Here is a 22251-nt window from a genome sequence, read left to right on the forward strand (position 1 = left end):
CTGCTCTCCACCGCATGCATGTCGCCGTTACGGTGTGTGCACTTCGTCATGCGTGCATTTACGCGGCAGAGATCAGCAACGACAGTCACCCTTGCATGTAATGGAGGCTGCCACTGCCCCGTGCATTTGTGCATTTGCAAGGATTGTGCTTGGTTTTTGTATCCACAAGACACCCAGACGCAATCCGTGCAAATAACCGCAATCAGGGGGACTAATCAGTGCTGGAAATGGATATCATTTTCTGTGGGATCCCACCGGAGATAGGGGATTTCAGGGCAGGGGGTTGTTGCGATGGTTCCCATTCACCTCCCGTAAACAGTTTTGCCCCTCTGAAAAATAATCATGAACACCTGCAAAATAACCCAGGAGAGTGGGGCATTTCCCTCATCGTTGCTGGCAAAGTATGATATAATATGATATGGCATTTATAACACACAGCGACCTCCATAGTGTGCAGAGCAGCTTGCAGCCCCTCCCATCAGCATGTAGAGCAGGAAACTGCTAATGATGGGCCATTAGTCACTGAATGGTTTCGTGCCTGTTTTCTGATGGGGGAGGGGGATACAGTGGGGTTTGGGTAGTTGCTGTGCACAAATGCCTCTCTGCACGAGTGCTTGTGACGTCACAAATTACCTTTAGGCGCCCCCCCACTTTTGTCTGTGGCCCCCCTACTTTTGTCTTTGGCCCCCTCTGTGCCCCTCCTAAATTTGATTCCTGGCAATGCCACTGGTGTCACCCCCTTAGCACGAAACAGACCTAAGCACACTAGCCACAGGGGGTGCAGTGCTCACTGGGACAAGGGTTTGAGGTATTCTGGGGTCGTGGATCCAGCATTGGGAATGCGAATATCTGTCTGGCGGTGTGAGGATTTCTTCCCACGCCGGGCTCCCGTGCAGAAATCCCACACCCACGCGCCGGTGCACAGCCACGCGCCGGCGCGCACCCCGCATGACACCGAGGATAGGACTAGATAACCTTCACACTGTTGGTGGGGGTCGCCTCTGCGACCACCTCACTGAAAATGAGGCCCTTGGATGTGCTAGAGCATGGGGTCTGCAACCTGCAGCTCGTCAGGTTTTCTGTACTACGACTCCCATGAGGCCTCATCATTGACTATTGCTGGCTACGGCTGATTGGAAATGGAGTCCAAAACATCTGGAGATCAAGATCCAAGATGGTCGACCCCCTGTGCTAGAGGCTCTATAAGAAATATTGCCAACTGATTATCTTTTGGCTGTTTGGGGGAAACGTGTAGGGTGTCATTTAGCCAAATTAATGCTATTTTGGTTCCTTTTTTTTACCAGTCACTTTTTCAACAAACGACTATGTATATTTGTGTTCACATTTCTCTTATAAAACAACTGCAATATATATTCACATCTTTTATGAAACTGTTTGTGCAATCAGAGATTTATATTATCGTGCAAATGCACCAAACTGTAGCGGTTTGATGGCTGCCTTCTCGGCACCTTGGGCGTGCTCCTCTGTTGGCACGCAGCTGCACAGGGTGCCAGGGGGTCAGCGACACCCTGTTGGCCTCTAACCATCCTGCCACTTTCCTTTCGAGCAGTTTGCGCCCCACGTGAGTGCGCAGCAGACGCGGAGATGTGTGAGGGTAACGGAGCAAGCGCTGGAGGGGGAGCGAGAGGCACCGAGACATTATTAAGCGGTTTCCAGATTTAGAAAGACTCGAAATAGGAGCTCGTTTCCGCTCTGTAAATTATTCACCGCTGCTCAGACTTTTTCTTTCCAATAAGTAGGAAATGGCTTTTTTCGTTCGGAATGTGACTGCCGCTTTCCTATTTACCCAGACAATTAGATCGTGGTGTAGGCCAATGGGGCGGGAGTGTCGCGTGCCCCCCAGGGAGGAGGGGCCGAACATTGGGAGTGAAGGGCCACGACCATGGGGCAAAATGGCGAAACGGGAGCCTATGTCTGATCGTCTCAGCCGGATAACTCGGGGGCAAGGCGGCACAGAGCAGCACAGGTTCGATCCCTGGGTCCGCAATGTTATAAATAACCTAAGATATCTTAGGCGCGTGTCTGTCCATGTGTGCACCTCAACACTGTCTGTAGATTGTTTTATTTTTTTGTTGCCCATTTTGGGTCAGAGAGTATGAAGTCTCCCACAAAAGTAGAAAGGTAGCGGGGATGCCCCGGGCCCGCGTTGCATCGATATTTTTACTGGCTGCCCCCCCCCGTGGGTGGAGAAATTCCTTTCTGGGATTCTGCTCCACTCTGGGACATCTCCCCACCCCATCCAAACCACTGTTGGCACAAACGCTTGACTCGTCGCCACTGTTGCACAGCCAGCACCCTCACAACTGTTAGCACAAGCACTTGGCTCGCTGCCAATGTCACAGACTACCCAAACCACTGTTGATACAAGTACCTTGCTTGCCACCACTGTCGCACAGCACCCAAACCACTGTTGACACAAGCACTCTGCTTGCCTCCACTGTTGCACATCACCCAAACCACTGTTGACAAAAGCACTCTGCTTGCCCCCACTGTTGCACAGAACCCAAACCACTGTTAGCACGAGCATTCCACTTGCCACCACCATCGCAAAACACCAAAACCACTATTGGTACAAGCACTCTGCTCACTGCCACAGAGCGCCCAAACCACTGTTGGCACATGCATTTGGCTCACTGTCACAGAGCACCTAAACTCATGTTGCACATCTACTCGGCTCTCCACCACTATTGCACAGCATCCTAATCACTGTTGGCACAAGCATTCCACTTGCTGCCACCATCACAAAACACCAAATCCACTGTTGACAGAAGCACACTGCTCACCACCACTGTCGCAGAGCACCCAAACCACTGTTGGCACAAGCATTTGTCTCACTGTCACTGAGCACCTAAACTCCTGTTGGCACATGTACTCTGCTCTCCACCACTGTTGCACAGCACCCAAACCACTGTTGGCACTCAGCCCACTGCCCCAGTCACAAAGCACCCAGAACACTGTTGGCACAAGCACTCAGCCCACTGCCCCTGTCGTAAAACATCCATCTGTTGTTGGCGCAAGCACTGTGCTCACTGCCAATGTCGGAAAGGACCCAAACCACTGTTGGCACAAGCACTCTGCTTGCTGCCACTGTCATAGAGCGCCCAAAACACTGTTGGCACAAGCACCCTGCTCGTCACCACTGCCTGAAAGCACCCAAACCACTGTTGGCACAAGCACACAGCGCCACTCTCACAGAGTGCTCAAACCACTGTTGGCACAAACACTCTGCTCGCTACTACTGTCACAGACTGCCCAAACCACTGTTGGCACATGCCCTTGACTCATCACTACTGTTGCACAGCACCCAAACAACTGTTGGCACAAGCATTCTGCTTGCCACCACTGTTGCACAGCACCCAAACCTCTGTTGGCACAAGCACTCTGCTTGGGACTAATGTCACAAAGTAGCAAAACCCTTTTTGGCATAAGAATTTGGCTCACTGTCGTAAAACTCCCAAACCACTGTTGGCACAAGCATGCTCACACCCACTGTCGCAAAGCACCCAAACCACTCTTTGCACAAGCATTCTGCCCGCTGCCCTTGTCACAAAGCACCCAAACTGATGTTGGCACAAGAACCCAGCCCACGGCCCTTACTGCAAAACATCCATCCACTCTTGGCACAAGCACTGTGCTCGCTGCCCCTCTCGGAAAGCACCCAAACCACTGTTGGAACAAGCACTTTGCTGGCCGCCTCTGTCATAGAAAGCCAAAAACACTGTTGGCACAAGCACTCTGCTCGCCGCCGCTGTCTGAAAGCACCCAAACCACTGTTGGCACAAGCACACAGCTTGCCGCCACTCTCAGAGAGCACCCAAACCACTGTTGGCACAAGCACTGTACTTGCCACCACCGTCTGTAAGCACCCAAACCACTGTTGGCACAAGCACTCTGTTCACTGCTACTGTCACAGACCGCACAAACCACTGTTGGCACAAGCCCTTGACTTGACAAGGAGGCTGCCCATGAATTAGCACCATTTATCACCACCCTCATAAACACAACTTTCAACTCAGGCATCGTCCCTGATAACCTTAAGAATCCCCGGGTTATCCCCTTAATCAAAAAAACGTCATTAGACCCGAGCAATCCTTCCATATACAGGCCTATTACCACCGTCTCCTTTTTACTTAAAATCGTGGACCGAGCTGCATCTTTACAAATTCAGGATTATCTAGACTCTAATAAACTCCTCGGCCTTAGACAATCTGGCTTCCGACCTCGGCACGGAACAGAAACTGCCCTTATCGATTAAAAAACTCAAATCAAAGACCTGAATGATCATGACAAACTGGCCCTCTTACTTCTGCTCGACTTGTCGGCAGCATTTCATCTGGTCAATCATCAACTTCTATGCCATCACCTCAAATCTGCAGCCCACGTTTCCGATGTAACCTCTACATGGAACAGATCCTTTCTAGCCAACAGATCGATGAGGGTCTTCTTACCATCGGCCTCTGCTGAACCCTCACCAGTCTTGTGCGGGGTCCCACAGGGCTCTTGTGTTTCACCGACACTTTATAATGTGTTCGCAAAGCCACTCTTCAATATTCTTGACTATTTGGGTGTCACCTATACCAACTATGCAGATGACACCCAAATACTCATCCCAATCACTGGTGACCACTCGGTTGACTCTAAAGTCTTAAATGATGTCTTTAAGGTCATCCAGGCCTGGATGGCGAAACACGGGCTCTGTCTCAATGACGAGAAGACAGAACTTCTCATCCTAGGCTCCCACTTTAGACTCAACAGACTGGATCCATACTTCAAATCCTTCATCATTGATGGTAATACCATTAAGGTATCTAATGATATGAAAACGCTAGGCATTTATCTCGACTCCACCCTGTCTCTCACAAGGCAAACCAACGCTGTTGTCTCGGCATCTGCCTACACATGCAAACTTATTACAGCATATAGACCCTTCCTCACCCCTTCTAACTACATCATCCTTGCTAGAACCCTCACTATGTCCAACATTGACTATTGTAATGCCCTATATCTCGGGATCATTCAAAGGAACTTCAACAAGTTACAGGTAACACAGAATAATGCCATAAGGTCAACACTAAATATCCCCAGGAGACCAGACGTAGTCTACATTGGCTCTCGGTCTCCCAAAGAATGTCCCTCAAAACTCTTGCACTGACGCCCAAATGCCTGGCTAACCAGGCCCCAGAATATTTGGCAAACCGTTTCACACCTCATACCTCCACCCGCCCTTTGAGATCAGCTCAAGCACACTGCCTTACACTGCCAGGGTTCAAACATCAGAAAGCAGGGGGGTCCAGCTACCCGGTTCTCGCCTCCAAATTATGGAACTCACTCCCCAACCCACTCAGGTTGGAACCTTCTTACCACTCTTTCAAGAGTAAAGCCAAAGCATGGCTCATTGCGCAGGATCTGCAAAGCACACAGCTGTCCCACTGCGGGCAGTAACTAACACTACTTGCCAGTTACTTGACCGACTGGGTCAGCTGGCTATGCCAACTCGACCCTCATTCTGTAATTATTGTATAAATACCTTGTATAATCACACTGTGATATGTACTGACTATGTCCTATCCTTCACCTGTGTAATTACTGTGTATATACCCTGTATGTAGACCACATTATGTAATGTTTTTTTTTTAATGATCTGTATGCCTTGCTACGTGTAACCTGAAGACATGTGCCCAGATGCCCACGGGCCAGTTGTGCTATATAAATAAACACAAATACAAATACTTGTCACCACTATTGCACAGCACCCAAACAACTGTTGGCACAAGCACTTGGCTGAACGCGAAAGTCACAGACTACCCAAACCACTGTTGGCACAAGCATTCCACTTACAGCCACCACTGCAAAATACCAAAACCACTTTTGGCATAAGCTCTCTGCTCACTGCCACAGGGCGCCCAAACCACTGTTGGAACAAGCATTTGGCTCACTGCCACTGTGACAGAACACCTAAACTCCTGTTGGCACACATACTCTGCTCGCCACCACTGTTGCACAGCACCCAAATCACTGATGTCACAAGCACTTGGCTCGCCGCTGCTGCCACTGTCCACCCAAACCACTGTTGGAACAAGCATTTGTCTCACTGTCACTGTGACAGAGCACCTAAACTCCTGTTGGCACACATACTCTGCTCGCCACCACTGTTGCACAGCACCCAAATCACTGATGTCACAAGCACTTGGCTCGCCGCTGCTGGCACTGACCACCCAAACCACTGTTGAAACAAGCATTTGTCTCACTGTCACTGTCACAGAGCACCTAAACTCCTGTTGGCACACATACCCTGCTCGCCACCACTGTTGCACAACACCCAAATCACTGATGTCACAAGCACTTGGCTCGCCGCTGCTGCCACTGACCACCCAAACCACTGTTGGAACAAGCATTTGTCTCACTGTCACTGTGACAGAGCACCTAAACTCCTGTTGGCACACATACTCTGCTCGCCACCACTGTTGCACAGCACCCAAATCACTGATGTCACAAGCACTTGGCTCGCCGCTGCTGCCACTGACCACCCAAACCACTGTTGGAACAAGCATTCGGCTCACTGCCACTGTGACAGAACACCTAAACTTCTTTTGGCACACATACTCTGCTCGCCACCACTGTTGCACAGCACATAAATCACTGATGGCACAAGCACTTGGCTCGCCGCTGCTGCCACTGACCACCCAAACCACTGTTGCAACAAGCATTTGGCTCACTGTCACTGTCACAGAGCACCTAAACTCCTGTTGGCACACATACTCTGCTCGCCACCACTGTTGCACAGCACATAAATCACTGATGTCACAAGCACTTGGCTCGCCGCTGCTGCCACTGACCACCCAAACCACTGTTGGCACAAGCATACGGCTCACTGCCACTGTGACAGAACACCTAAACTCCTGTTGGCACACATACTCTGCTCGCCACCACTGTTGCACAGCACATAAATCACTGATGTCACAAGCACTTGGCTCGCTGCTGCTGCCACTGACCACCCAAACCACTGTTGGTACAAGCAGTCTACTCGCCGCCACTGTTGGAAAGCACTCAAACCACTGTTGGCACAGGCACTCTGCTAGACGCCACTGTTGCAAAGCACCCAAACCACTGTTGGCACAAGCACTCTGCTCACCGCCACTGTTGCAAAGCATCAATATCATTGGGCGCTCAAAGACACACTGAAACTGTAATTTTGGTCTGGAAATTCAGAAAATATGTATTCACAGAATTTAACGGTAGAATCAGATGTCAGGCGAAGTGATTGGTGGAAACAGGGCACACAATGAACGAAGGCAGTGCTAGTCTGAGTAAAGACCGGCTTCAATTGGTTGAGCAGCTACAAGAAAGTATGTCTGCGAGGATCCTGGTAGAAAGCAAAACATGGAAAACTCTGTGCCTTGTACCCAACATCGGAGCGGATGGTCCCACCAAAAATGGCTTCCTTTTTCTTGGGAGATTACGGTGACTTTCGCTCCATACCGCTCCTCTTTCAAGATTGTGCTTGGTGGGAGTTGCACCGCAGCGCCTGTCTCAGCACCAATCAGTCGTTACCCTCTTACCCCTGTAGTAGGGGTGTTGCTAGGTCTGGTAAAGATCTGGAGTATGCAAATATTGGGACGGTCGGGACTCGGGGCTAGCTAGCCTTTTGGTTGTAGCCCCTGTGCTTTCATCCGGGGCTAGAACCAAAAGACCCGAGACTATAGCCCCCTCACCCCCCAACAACGCCTCTGCCCGGGAAGGCTAATTACTTGTGTCACTCCCCGAGGGGACCTGCACATCCATTTCTACAGCACCCTTGAAAACATCCTCTTTTATCCAGGGGTCCAGTCCAGGTTTGGATTGGCCCATCTTCCACTCGGCCCGTGGCCGGGACGAAATCATGTGTAGTCCCTGGGAGCCGGTGTCTGCCCACGCCTGTGCCGTTATTTTTTTTTTAAGCAAACTAAAAGCACCTGCAACAGCATCATTCATGAAAGCAAGGTAACACATGTTACCTTGCTTTGATGATTGATTTGCATGCATGATGTATGCATAAATTATGATGCATGCCTCATTCACATGCTGCTGCAGCATGCAACCAACTTTGCACCAGACCTGCAGATGAACTTAACTGGTCTGCTGTTAAATCTCAGTTACCAGTTTAATGGTATCCACTACAGAGTAATTGCTCATTTTAGTATAGCCAAAATGATAGCTCAATGGGTTGAGCGCTCGCTGCTGTGATGTGTGTGTGATCTGCAGGTTTGAATCTCGGCCTTTCATCCTTCTGAGCTCGATAAATGAGTACCAACACAAGTTGGGTGATATTGTGTGCATATTTGTTCTATAAAAAGAGCTTAAGCCTAAATGCTATACAATAACATATTATCATTTGGCCTTGGACGTCTGCTTGGATTCACAGTAATTTGATAATATGGATCTATACACACAGATATTAAGGATACATATGGTGATCCATTCTTGTATGAAATGTATATCACTTTAGTGAAATCATAACCATATTATTCGTAGTGTGCTTAGGAACAATGCTATGTGATGTCACCTCCTGTTTTGACAAAGGGGTGAAAGGTTGTGTTTCATCGCTTCCCGGATGTCACTTTCGGGTGGCGTCAAATGACATCACTTGCCGTGATATCATCAGAGGTCAAGGGTCGTGAGGCAAGGGGTGGGCCACTTTTTTGAGGCGAGCGGTGGCCACCTTTTTGAGGCAAGGGGTGGGCCACTTTTTTGAGGCGATGGGTGGGCCACTTTTTTGAGGCGAGCGGTGGGCCACTTTTTTGAGGCAAGGGGTCGGCCACTTTTTTGAGGCAAGGGTTGGGCCACTTTTTTTGAGGCGATGGGTGGGCCTCTTTTTTGAGGCGATGGGTGGGCCTCTTTTTTGAGGCGAGGGGTGGGCCACTTTTTTGAGGCAAGGGGTGGGCCACTTTATTGAGGCAAGGGTTGGGCCACTTTTTTTGAGGCGATGGGTGGGCCTCTTTTTTGAGGCGAGGGGTGAGCCTCTTTTTTGAGGCGAGGGGTGGGCCTCTTTTTTGAGGCGAGGGGTGGGCCTCTTTTTCTTTGGTGTCGGGCCTATTTCTTGTCCCAGTGCGACCCTGCTCCAGTCCTGGGGTCACTTAGATACTCGGGGTCAATGGCCCGGCCCATGGATGCTGGACACACGAAGATAAAGGCTTCACCTTTACGTGTAACTTAAGGAAATGTGTTTGCTTTGTAGTTTAGTCTATTTTTGTAGAGGAGTTGGATTACGTACTTTAAGCACCAACAAAAACAAAAAAACAGGGTCTTTAGACATCATCGGCTTGAGGTGACAATGTGTGACAGCAGGTGGGGATGTCACACACACACACGCGTGTTAATGGCCCTCCATCACACTGATGGCCCTGCTTTCCCTGATCTCGGCCACAGCCAAGAAAGACAAGGCCCAGGAGTCTTCCCAGCCACTCCTCGGCCCCTGGTACCAAACGTTAATAGGTTGAGGGCTCTCTGCCTCCCCTGGTTGTTGGTTGGAGATGGGGGGGCTTGGGGCAGAAAACCTCCCACCCTGATTTTGTTTACTCTGGCCACATACGCGTGCAGCTTCTCAGGGTCATCTCTAGAAGTGCCCCCATGTGGGGGCTCTGGTAAAAGTCGGATACCGGGGGAATGAGCAGGGTGGAGAGTAAACACTCATTCCTGGGTGTTGAGCCCTACTCACAGCTTGGGAGGCTCAGTCTCACAGACGGGGTCCTTTCTACTGCCTAGTCCCCATGTTTCCCATGGCTCCGCCTTTTCTCATTTCAGGCGCTTGTGCCCTTTTCTGCCTTGGCTCCTTCCACGACCCGAAGCACGTTAGGAGGCCAGATTCTTATTGGAGGGGAGCCCGGGATCCGCGGAACATTCTAGAAGGGTAATATATCATTGAAAGCTCGGGGTGGGCAACCCTCGAGGGAAGGCCTCCTCCGGGCGGGGGGCAAAGCCCCTTTGATTCTGAGTTTGGAATGGGTGGTGTTGAGTGATTACAGTTTGGCACTCGGCTCTGTAATGAGTTCCTATTTCCGATGTTCGCCGCCTCCTATTAATAACTTTCCGCAGGCGTGAGCGCGGCTAATACCCGCTAATAGTCTCTGCGTCTGCTTGCCTCGATTGCCTGTCTGTGCGCGAGGGGGAACTGTGCCCTCTGCCCCCAAGTCCCAAGCTCCAATAAAACTGCTCCAATTGTTTTGCTTGTTTATTTTTTTTGGACTGCGTTTTTTTAACCAGGGTATGCACCCCCCACCCAACACACTCCGAATATGAGCCTACCCCAACCCATCATCTGCATTCTGGTGGTATAATTAGAGAATAAATAAATAAATAAATACATTCGAACAGTTTTTGGTCGAGCAATAGACCCGCTACAGCTACAGTCCCAAATCTCTGGCCATCTCCAAGATCTCGCACCCCCCTACCACCAAAAAAATGAAGACCGGCCCCACCCCATCAATCCCAACATCTTTAAAAAAAAAAAGCAAATGTAGTCGGGTGATCGAATTACGCACCTTGTTGGGGGACGGGCGTAGGCGGGCACACAATATATTTCATATACCAGAGCTTCGAACCTGACCCACCTCTTATCTGTTTCCAAACCCTGCTCTCCTGGGTTCAAGAGCACCCCGGTGAGCTCCACTGGGGAGGGGGTGAAGGTAGGGGAAATTCGATTAATGTTGGTACCACTGTGCTCCATACACCATTGGTCTGTTACAATCGATAGCAGCCTATCAGGCCGCCTACTTGCCACAGGTGTAAGGGTCCATAGTTTACTGGAGTTTGTCCTTGTTTTTATTTCGTGAGAAGGCTTCCCCTATGTTCTGGTGAATTTCTTGATCACTAGTGAGTTTATTACAAAGAGCTTAATATTATTATTATTATTTTGACATTTATTGAGCGCAGACCTGGCTTTGAGAAGCAACGGATCGCTTTACAGAGGTATACAATAATACAGGTGCACAACGCAGCGCTTTACGGAGGTAACAGAGCAGATATACAGAGGGGGGTAGGATACAGAGGGGCACAGAGGAGGGCGTGAGAAACCTAGGGGTATTCTCCCTGGTAGACCCAGGGAATCCTCCATTCAGGTGGCCGGGGAGGGCCATCGCTTTTGGATCCCAACCCGGGGGATGGACAAGCGAGGGAGGATCACTTGGGTAGGGGAGGCCAGGGTTGCCCTCAGGAGAATACCCTAGGAGAGACTCGGTATTCCGGAGGAACGATAGGTGAGGAGATCCCAGAAGCCTTTGTGCGTTATGCAGGTCCCATTATCCCTAAACCAAGAGAGAGACAAACCGATTATACCAGAGCAACCCTGGGGAAAGGGGGAAGCAAGGTGAGACAAAGACATCATCTCAATCCCAACACTTCTTTGGCTTTCCCCAGTTCAGATCAGGGCAAGTATTATAGGGAATAATTTAATACGAAGGAAACCACCTTTTTTTCTACCAGACTAGGGCCAGGGGGTCCTCCCTATCATTTACCAAACACCCTGTAATAATATATCCTGTAAATGTCAATTCCCATCTCCACCTCTCCATTTCCAACAAATACTGACACTAGATTGCCCATAGGAATAACATGGCATAAATAAGGACAACCTACCCTAGAAAGAACTCAGGTTGTCCCACTAATAGAGTCAGGCAGGGTCAGGCATCCAATAGTGACCACTCACACCTGTTTCCACTTGACTGGTTTGCTCATTACAAAAGGTGTGATTTTACAGAGATGGTTGAGCGAGCTGGGGAAGCACACAGGACCAGAGAAGCCAGGAAACTGGGAGCTGCAGAAAAAAGGACCTGGAGGAGAGCAGGGTGCCACAACGCTGGCCCGTTGTTGGAGAGGGGCTGAAGCATGACTGGGGAGCTGTGTCTCCTGCGAGCTGCAGCAAGGCAGCTTGGACCCTGCTGGCAGACCCAGAAAGAAGGAAACACGTGTTAGTGTGAGCGAAAGAGCGAAAGAAGGAATAAAAGACAGTGCAAATGTGCACGACAAAAGAGAAAGGAATACATGAAAGAGGAGCAGACTGCTCCTGAAGATAAAAGGCATAAAGGAAAGCAAGAGTAAGAATTAAAGAGAGGAGCAAAGGAACAGAGTGGTCACGCTCAGGAAAAGCTAAGAGCGTGGCATTTTCAAAAGCTTCTGTTTCTACCCCGTGAGAGGATTGTATGTGAGAAACACTGCATATGAGGAAAAGGTACATACTGACCAGCTGAACCTGTGTTTGAAACTAGAGGGGCCTAAGCTTGGGAAAGGGCACCCTGAGATGCCTACCGACGCTGAATACTTATTTTGGAAACAGAGAGGCATAAACTTGGGGAAGGCACCCTGAGAAACCTAAAAGGAATTGTGATATATTTTGTTTTGTTCGAAACTGGAAGGGGCCTAAGCTTGGGCAAGGGGACCCAGAGAGGCCCAACCAAGTTGGAGACTTATTTATTTTGGGCAAGGGGACCCAGAGAGGCCCAACCAAGTTGGAGACTTATTTATTTTCTTTATAGTGTTGAAAGGATTGAAGCATGGGGAAGCAAACCCTGAGAAGCTTAGAAAAGGGTCTGTGTTACATTTCTTTTATAGTGTTTGAAACTTGAATACGTTGAAGGTTGGTGAAGGGAACACCAAGGCACTCAAAGACAATGGCCCTCATTACGACTCTGGCTTTAACCAATGGTGCTAAGAGCGCCATGGTTAACGTCGGTAACTTACCGATTCCGCCAATGGTAAATGGGGAATTACCACCCCATTCCAAGGTTGGCGGGGGGTAATTCCCCATTTACCATTGGCCCTTCCCCATTCCCTTTTTTGCCCCATAGGGCTCAATGGGACTGGGGAAGGCGGTAATTACGGTACCGCAAATTGCAGTACCGTAATTACCTCGAAAGTCCCTTTGCGGGTCTCTACTTTAACGGCTGGTCCAGACCAGCCGTTAAGGTCGGGAGCCACAAAGGGACCTCGTAATCAGGCGTTAAGGGTTTAACAGAGCTGACACCTTTTACGGCGCTGTTAACCCCTTAACGCCAGGGTCGTAATGAGGGCCAATGTATTTAGTTGGAATCTCTACAAGTGCCCAGTGGAGAAGGTCTTACGAACAGCCCTGTTTATTGAACTCATATTTTGATGACATTGACCAAACTGCACCCGTTGAGAAGACCACCTGAAACCAACTTTGGTTTGCCAATTTATGTTACACCACTATTTTCCTTTTCAAAAGACTTCCTATCACATTGCTGTAAAGAGTGAGGGCAAGCATAGGTTTCAAGAAAGACAAACTTTTATTTTGGACTATTAGACAACCACGGCCATTAGAAACATCAGTTCAGGGAACTATCCCTTTAGGGTTAGGGCCAGTCAGGCATTCCACCAACCCAGGAACCTTTGTAAATAAAGGTTTTAAAATGAACCCCTCTGAGTCTGTGTCTCTCTTGATACCATGCCTGTCTCACATGGGTTTCAGCTGTACCGGGTGGCGGGGAGGAAGGTGCGGGCAGCGTCTAGCGAGTCAGGTGGCGTAAGGGGCGAGGTGAGGGCCTAGGTGTTGAGGTGGAGAGATTCCTTGCAGAGGTGGGTCTTGAGTTCTTTTCTGAATTGTCGGAACGTGGGGGTGAGCCTGATGCTGACGGGGAGGAGGTTCCAGAGTCTGGGGTGTAGGCAGAGAAGGCTTGTTTTCTGGTCCTTTCCTTTTTGCAGCAGTGGATTTTAAGTATGAACGTGTCCTGGCTTCTGGTGGTGTGCTGTCCGCCAGAGATGCTGAGTTTCTCATGCGAGGTAGCTGGGTGACTTGAGGGTGACTCTGGTTAATAGCACACCAACTAGCACCCCTGGATCCTACTGTAAGGTGGTTATATAAATGGCTGTTGTATTGTTTAGGGTGCTCACTTTTGGGCACAGTTGAAAAACAATCACAGAAACATATAATATTCAGGTATTAATTATCAGTTGGCTACAAACTAAGGGGGTCAATACGTTGGGTGGATTTAAAATGAATTAAATACTGTTAGAGAAAGTTGCTACCTCTGTTGGTAGTTGTGAGGAATTCAACCATACTCACGGTGGGTGTGTGCTCGCCTGTTTTTGAAAAACATTTTTTTTTAAATTGAAGGATGGTAGATCAATCTTTGGAAAATCTGTGAGGCTAATCCGCACACTTTTCCATATGCTCACTGCACGACATACACATACACACGTGTACTCTGGGTGGACACAGCATACAGGCGCAGCCTGCAATGTCATATTTAGTTGGGGTATGACAGCCAGGATTACACAATGTCCTCTCAGAAGGGCGATGGCAAAACCATACCTTTGCATGGCCAGCCTAATTAACTGACAAAGGCTCCATGGATCCGCCCTGCCCTTTCGTTAGCTCTGCTGCTGGTGGCAGCTTTGCGTACTAATCAGAGTTTAATTCAGTCAGGCCCATGTGGGGCCTGGCTGCAGAAGATAACAAAGGAGACAGAAAACTCCAACATTCTTTGATATGCATCTCCGTGAACCTGAAACCAGCTCCCGCCTCTCAGCATCAAGGGCAGTGAAATGTCATTTCTGGCGCAGCTGTTTACAGTGGCCATCCACCCAGGGAGACCCCATTCAGAAGGTACGAGAATGTGGTTTCCAGAAGCCAGAAAGTCTGGTCTCGCTGCAGCTTCAAGGGAGGCCTGACGCTTTAATCAGGAACCACCAAGAGCTCCATTAACCAGAGAGATTCTTTGATCCACAACAGACAGTAACATGGGTGGCATGTTTTCACCTCTTTAGCTTTTCTGTTGCAAAGCACTCTGGTTATGACCTCACGCATACAGGAGATTGTGTGTGGGGACCCAATATTGGTACCAATCCCTGTGGTCCATTTGGCTTTAAGAGAGGGCTAAGCCCCTCTTTTAGCAGATTATCTGAAGACTTTGCATGGAGTAATAAGAGCATTGGACCCTGGCTGAAGATATAGTCTGCCTAACATCTTCCACCAGTGAAGGAAAGGCCAGGACCGCCAAGAGAGAAGCAAGATCCCTTCCCTAAACATCTCCCAGGGAACAGAGGGAGATACAGAAACCAGGGGACCCTCTAGCTGCTCCAGAGCCGGTACCCAGCCAGCACACAGCATACCCTGCTAGGCTCTGCAGCAAGCTTCCTAGGTGGGAAGTGCTAGAGAGGCTCTGAACCAAACCAAGTACAATGCAGCTGCCTGCAACACTCTCCTTTCTTAACAGATGACACGAGCCCAGTGAAGAAGCTAGGAAGAGCGCATCGACAAGCATCTGCCAACAGACGTTGGTAGACGCCTTAAAGGACATTTGCAAGCCAGTGGAGCCCCTCGAGCTGCAACCCACTGCACCGCTCACTGTTGTTACGCCGCAGTCGCTAAAGCCATCCGAGAGACCTTGACCAGTGCTTCAGAACTGCTGGCGAGCACCGAGAGACGATTCTTGACCCTAAGCCGCCGTGTACACCAGTCTGCAGCTGTCCATCCAGTCTTGCTTGCCGAACTGCCTAACGCCTGATACCCACAGCAAAGCACCCTAAAACAGATTCTACACTGTTGAGCACCAAGAACTTCTACGAGCACAAGGTACATTGTGGTTCTGTCACCCTGGTTCTTTTCTGAAGGTCCCATGTGACCTTTTATGACCCATTGCTTCCTTTGTGTTGAGACCAAGTATCCTTGAACTATTGCGATTAATTACCACACCGACTACCCTCTGGTCAGTATTTAGAGTGTATCCCTTTTCCTTCTTTGAAACTGTCTGTCCTCTGCATTCCTTTACGGGGTGGGTTGTATTTTGTAGTGTGCTAGAACTGTCTGTTGTAGTAATAATAAAGTAGATATTTTTATACAACCTTGACTGGACAGTCCCTTTTATCATTGGGTAATAATTGTATTTTCCCTGTGTTGCAACTAACCAGCTATCCACGATCTTGCATAGATAGGCCTGCCAGTCCGTCCACGCTACCAAAAATTGGACAAGGAGGTTTATAATTAGCTTGTGTTTCCAACCTGTTTGGATCCCTTCTGGTGTACTAGAGGTCTAGGGCTGATTGATGGTTTAGAAACCGGTATGCATCCCAGCACCACTGGTACCCCGGAAGTTGATTCATCATATAGAAAGTACCCCTAAAATACTGCCACTGGCACCACCAGGGGTATTTGATCAAACACTGAATTAGGTGGACGGTAACATCGGCAATATGTGCCCAATACTGGCGATTGTACTATTACCACCCACATTTGAATGACCACTAAGTCTGTGATGGTATTTCATGGTCTTGTCCAGAACACTCTTATCTTATGTGACCAACAAAAAACACACATGAAAATCAACAACATATTCTGATATACAGATACAAAGTCACATGAACACAGACATATCTTTCCCCCTAGACTTTACACATTCACAAATACACTCAAACACATTAACATTGCCACAGAAACTGGAACGCACACACAGACACCACCTTCCTTGACAATGCGAATAAATATAATCGGCCGCTCCTGCTGCCTCTCTATCACCAGATGCCGGGCAGATTCCCCTTGCAGTGCCCTCTGCTTGGCTTTCTAAGTGTAACTTGGGAGCGCAATAAAGGCCAAGTCCCCTCTTGCCGTCTTTCGCTCTCTGCTCTCCAAGTGCAAACCCCATCGCCGCAATTCCCAGTAAGAACCGAACCACAGTCTCTAGTGGTGTCTGACCGAGGCTATCTGACAAATGAAGGTGGCATACTGTCTGTCTACGTGTAAGCCAGGGCAACTGGAGGTGGCGAGGGCCAAGGAATGGGACTCGTGTGATGGGCACTTAAAGGGGGTGGGTGGCAAGGAATGGGTGACTGAGCAATGTGGGCAAGGAAAGGGAAGGGGAGTGAGTGAAAGGTTAAAGGATTGAGCAAAAGGGGAACAGAGGTCGGAAAGTTTATTGTAAGGAATGTGGGCGCATCAAAAATGTGGTGCAGGGGAAGGAAACAGGAGAGAGATGAGTAAATGAGACAGAGGTGCACAGCTAGAAAGATAGATCTGTAGGTTTATTGACTGTTGCTGAAATCTGTGCCTGACTATAATGCCAAGGCACCCAATTGTGGGTCAGGCTGAACTCCTTTCTTTTTTCTGCCAAAGTGATGCATACTTGCTTTATGAACATACGTGTCAATTAAAAGGTCTCTTATATTTTGTCAGGCTGCTTCATCATGGGACTTGGTACTTTGAAAGTACACACAATTGTATAGAGTAAGATTATAATTGCAGTGAGTTTTCATTACAATCATAATATTAGTCTGTACAATTGTGTGTACATTTGCCGCAGGATACAGACGATTCTTGGGCTTCTCCCTTTTATATGCATTGATGCTTTGAAAGCTACTTTTATTGAACACTGCATTGGTTTAGCCCTTGAATAACAACTTGCAGGAAGTGTTTTGTTATTTATAATGTTGAAGGTGGGAAAGGTTTTCTCAATTGGAAACTGTGGAAGCAGGAAGAGAGGCCACAACCCCCTGCCTTTCACACTTCATAGTGTCTGTGATCCTGCACAAATCACTTTTCATCACTGTGTCTTATTGTCCTTAACTATCTGTATATAAAGTTTATATATGTTTATAATGTATAGTGTTACTCCATAAATAATTATAATTTAAACCATTTATTTCATGCATGCTGGTAGGAAGACAGGATGCCAAGTGAGGGTCTTATGTTGTGGGGGTGGGAACACAGGGTGCTGGTATGGGTTTTGTGTTGTGGGCTTTGGAGGCAGGAAACCACGTATGGGTCTTTTGCCATGCCAGCTCATGTTTGGCTCCTAGGGGGAAGCCAGACACCCCTGTTTCAGCAATGGTTCAGCTCGACCCATCCATTCTCCAGCTTCACCATCTCTTTACATTGGTAAAAACTACTGATGGGATGGGGGGAGATGTTGCCTGCTGTCAAATTTCAAACTGGGACCAAAGGAATCCTTGGCTCAAATCCCAGCTTTCCGATTTCACCAATTATATTATCCTGGTTAAATGATTTCACTATGTTTGGCATGTGGGAGAGTTTCCTGGGGTGCAGGTTGCCCGGAAACCACAAGAACAAATGAAAGATATGTAGCATAAAAGGAAAGTAACGTCTACTATATATACTTCTGAATGTGTGGGAGGGGGAGGTTGGTATTGAGTTTACTTGTTCTGGAAGTTGGGGGTCCCCTGAATTGTGGGCTTTGGCCACTGCAACATGGGCCAGAAAATGATACTTACTCCCTATGCCAAATGTTGCCAGTCGTACCCTCGTCCTTCATGAGCCAACTCGTAGTCTGGGTATCTAAGTGCCTCTTCGAGCGCGCACTCTTGCAACCTCTCACTATATGTGCTGCATGATCTCCATGACCTGGCCACCTCATTGTTCTTCGGGTACCTTCACATCTGCCTCCATCAGCCATTTTATACTTTTGGTATCTCATCGCGACTTAATGAGCAATAGCATACTCTTGTGCTCCGAAAGCCCTCACTGGGGCTGGGGAGGGGTATGCAGACGTTGTTGACTATAGAGCTCCTCAACTACCTATTAAAGAACGTGTCCTTTCTTTGTCTTTGCAGGAAAATCCATACCTGTGCAGTGACGAGTGTGATGCTTCGAACCCAGATCTTGCGCACCCGCCCAAACTCATGTTCGACAAGGAGGAGGAGGGACTGGCCACCTACTGGCAGAGCGTGACCTGGAGTCGCTTCCCGGAGCCGCTGGTAGCCAACATCACGCTGGCCTGGAACAAGAGCATTGAGTTGACGGACGACATTGTGATGACCTTCGAGTATGGCCGGCCCACCATCATGATGCTTGAGAAGTCGCTAGACTATGGCCGGACTTGGCACCCCTACCAGTACTATGCAGACGACTGTATGGAGGCCTTTGGCATGCCCGCAAGGCGGGCGAAGGAGCTCTCGGCCACCAGTGCCCACCGAGTGCTCTGCACAGAGGAGTACTCACACTGGCTGGGGTCAAAGAAGGAGAAGGACGTGCGCTTCGAGGTGCGGGAACGGTTTGCTATTTTCGCGGGGCCGGACCTGAAGAGGATGGAGAACTTGTTCACGCGAATGGAGAGTGCCAAGGGCCTGAAGGAGTTCTTTACGCTAACCGACCTGCGGCTACGACTTCTGCGGCCTGCACTGGGTGGTACCTACGTGCAGCGGGACAACCTCTACAAGTACTTCTACGCTCTGTCCAACATCGAAGTCACTGCAAGGTGAGGGTTTCTTTTGGCACCGCTCCCCGGAGACTGTTTTCACATATCTGGGGTCTCCTTCTGTATTGTTCCTATAAATGGCCATATGTTTCTCTGCAACTCCTTCCTCTTTCTCACTGCACCTGTGTCACCATTAGTAATGTCTGCCTTCTTCTTCAGGCGCGTGTTGCATTCTGGGCCTTGCAGATTAATGTTTCCCACTATAGGTGTGGACATGCAAATCCCAGAATGCAAAACAGTGTTGGCTAAAAAAGATACAGGATTTAATGAAGCATTAACGCAAAACTGTGGCGCTACATGACAGCCCCGGTGACATCTCCTTCACTTACTCCAAGCCTCTGGTAATTCTCTAACACTCCAAAAGAATGCTTCCTTCTCCATCTCGCTCTATGTCTCTCTCTCCCTCTCTGTCTCTCTCTCTCTGTCCTCCTCTCTGCTACGGGTCGAAACACGTGTCACGAGCCCCCACTGTATCTATAGGAGGTGTTCTCAATACAATAAGACGAAATCAAACAAAAATCCCTCTTACTACTAAGCACATAACGTGAGATAACTGCATGGAAAATCTATTTCTTTTTGAAAAAACAGATGCGAGGTATCCAGGTTAACCCCCCTTCTCTCTACATTATATGAAGAGTTTGTCACAGGAAAGACACTGAAGTGCACCAGGAGTCTGTCGCAAAAGGTACAGAAACCTACATTATATGAAGAGTCTGTCAAAGGGAAAGACACTGAAGTGCACCAAGAGTTTGTCACAAGTGGTACAGGAGCCTACATTATATGAGGAGTCTGTCACAGGGGGTTAAAGGCAACTGAAGTGCACCAAGAGTCTGTCACAAAAGACAACATAAGTGTATCAAGAGTTTTTCACATGGGGTGCAGAACCCTACATTATATCCAGAGTCTGTCACAAGGAGTTAACGACCACTGAAGTGCATCAAGAGTCTGTCACATGGGGTATAGAAAACCTACATTATATCAATAGTCTGTCACAAGGGGTTAAAAAACACTGAAGTGTATCAAGAGTCTGTCACAATGGGTACAGAAACTTGCATTATATTGAGAGTATGTCACAAAACACAACAAAAGTGTATGAAGAGTCTGTTACAAGGGGTGCAGAAACCTACATTATATCAAGTCTATCACAAGACGTTTGTGCGCACATTTATTTCCACGTACACAACTGACTCAGAGTAAGCCACAGAACTAATTTTGCAGACAAAACATTCAGACATGATAAATTAAATGGAATGTTCCAGAAAACATGCCAATTAACATGAGTTCATGTGTCACTGCAAAGAAGTCCTTCTTGGGCCAGGAGAACATGGATCACATAACTCATGTCAGGATAATTAGAATAACTGCACCATAGAGTATGATAATCAGACTTCCTGCGGCTCTCCTTACCATCAACAGAGCAATGACAACACTTACAGCTAAGAAGCATGCATACCACCCATGTTTACCCTCTAAAAAGAGGGAAATGTGCCCACCAGAAATAGTGAGTAAAAACAAGCCCAACAAGATTCCAAGATGGCGGCCGCCCGGTGAAGACGTGTGAGCAATTAGCTTCGTCCCTGAAGAGGCAAAAATTAAGAAGCTGGGAGCCAGAAGTGACACTCACTAGGCACACTGTCCCCCAAAATCTCCACCACAGGCACCCACTAGCTACCTCAAAAAATCTGTCCGCAAAACGTAGAGTCAGGGAAGAGGACACAAGCCTGGCAGGTTGAGTCACTGGGCTCAGTGTAAGCCCCTCTGATCGAAGCGTGAGACAGCGCTACATAAAACAACCCGTGGAGCTGACAATCGTGTTGGGAAATTAGAACGGGAGAAGCAGCCCTCGGCGGCCGGGCGGAGCGTAGCACAGGGCTGACAAGGACAGCTCTCCCCATACGTGCCCGGCCCTTAGATCCACCGAGACCCGCTGACAACTCCCTCCTAGCAGCCAGTCTGAGCCCTTACATGACTAGAGGCCCCGGAGCAGATATCCTGCGTGCCCCGCTGGGGCCAGCGAGTGCCACATCCACCAGGTGGGCAGCCGGCACAAGCAAAGGGAACCCCTACGCCCTTCCTGAACATCCCCGAAGACTCCTCAAACATTCCTCCCCCCGAAGTGTCCGCCTCAAAATCTGACATTGAAGCCTACTTCCATGAATTCCAGGAAAAACGTACGGCTACCTTCCAAGTGCAATTCACCTCCTTTATGGGGAAAGTGAAACAGTCCATCAAAGACATATAGAGAGATATTTCAGCCCTGGAAGAGAGGACGAACACCACCGAACGGGCCCTACAGGAAGTGGCAGAGGACACCTGCAAAATGGATGTGGCACTTGAACATCTAGCAAGGGTAACCCAAAACATTGAATTGCAGTGTGAAGACCTCGAAAACAGGTCCCGTTGGTCCAACATATGCATCCGAAATCTCCTGGAAGCGATAGACGATGCAGACCTCAGAACCACATCCACACAGATCTTCTTGGATATCCTGGGCTCGGAAGGGACATGGGAAATTCCAGTAGACAGAATCCATAGGACCAGCCCCAGAAGATAGGAACTGGGCATGTGGGCAAGGAATGTTTTGGTCGCCGTGGCAGGGTACCCCCAAAAGGAGGCCATCCTCCCAGCATCCCGTCCAACAGATCCTATCACTTTCAATGGGGCGGAAATCTGCCACTACCAAGACCTGGCACAATCGACCCTCCAGAAAAGAAAAGAAATTACACTAGTGGTGAGAAGGGTCCAGGCCAAGCAAATCAAATATAAATAGACATTCTCCTTTGGACTGCTCTTCCATTGGGAAGGCCGCCAACACAGGATCACAACATGAGAGGAAGGGACTCAATTGCTACACATTGAGGAAGACAAAGATGACCCGAGGACAAAGAACATGCTGCGACACCCCCAAAACCCAAAGCCATGGGAATGGACACCAGCAAGGAGAAGCTGCAGGAGACCACAACTACGGGGCCCACAAAACCAGGACCCCCAAAAAGATATGAGCTCCACAAATGTGGAAAGAAAGTAACACCGG

At 48.8% G+C, this 22251-nt stretch overlaps 1 protein-coding gene across 6 annotated transcripts in view; it reads left to right on the forward strand.

The window, feature by feature from the left end:
* The window catches only part of NTNG2 (netrin G2), a 517246-nt gene that overhangs the window by 171654 nt on the left and 323341 nt on the right, over nt 1-22251 (forward strand). For all 6 annotated transcript variants that reach the window (XM_069609300.1, XM_069609301.1, XM_069609302.1 and 3 more), the window contains exon 3: nt 18574-19217. In XM_069609300.1, the coding sequence (XP_069465401.1) occupies nt 18574-19217 (644 nt within the window). The remainder of the gene's footprint in view (nt 1-18573; nt 19218-22251) is intronic.

The sequence above is a fragment of the Ambystoma mexicanum genome, chromosome 8 (genome assembly GCF_040938575.1).
Source record: "Ambystoma mexicanum isolate Mex_15411 chromosome 8, UKY_AmexF1_1, whole genome shotgun sequence".
In the NCBI taxonomy this organism is placed as follows: domain Eukaryota; kingdom Metazoa; phylum Chordata; class Amphibia; order Caudata; family Ambystomatidae; genus Ambystoma; species Ambystoma mexicanum.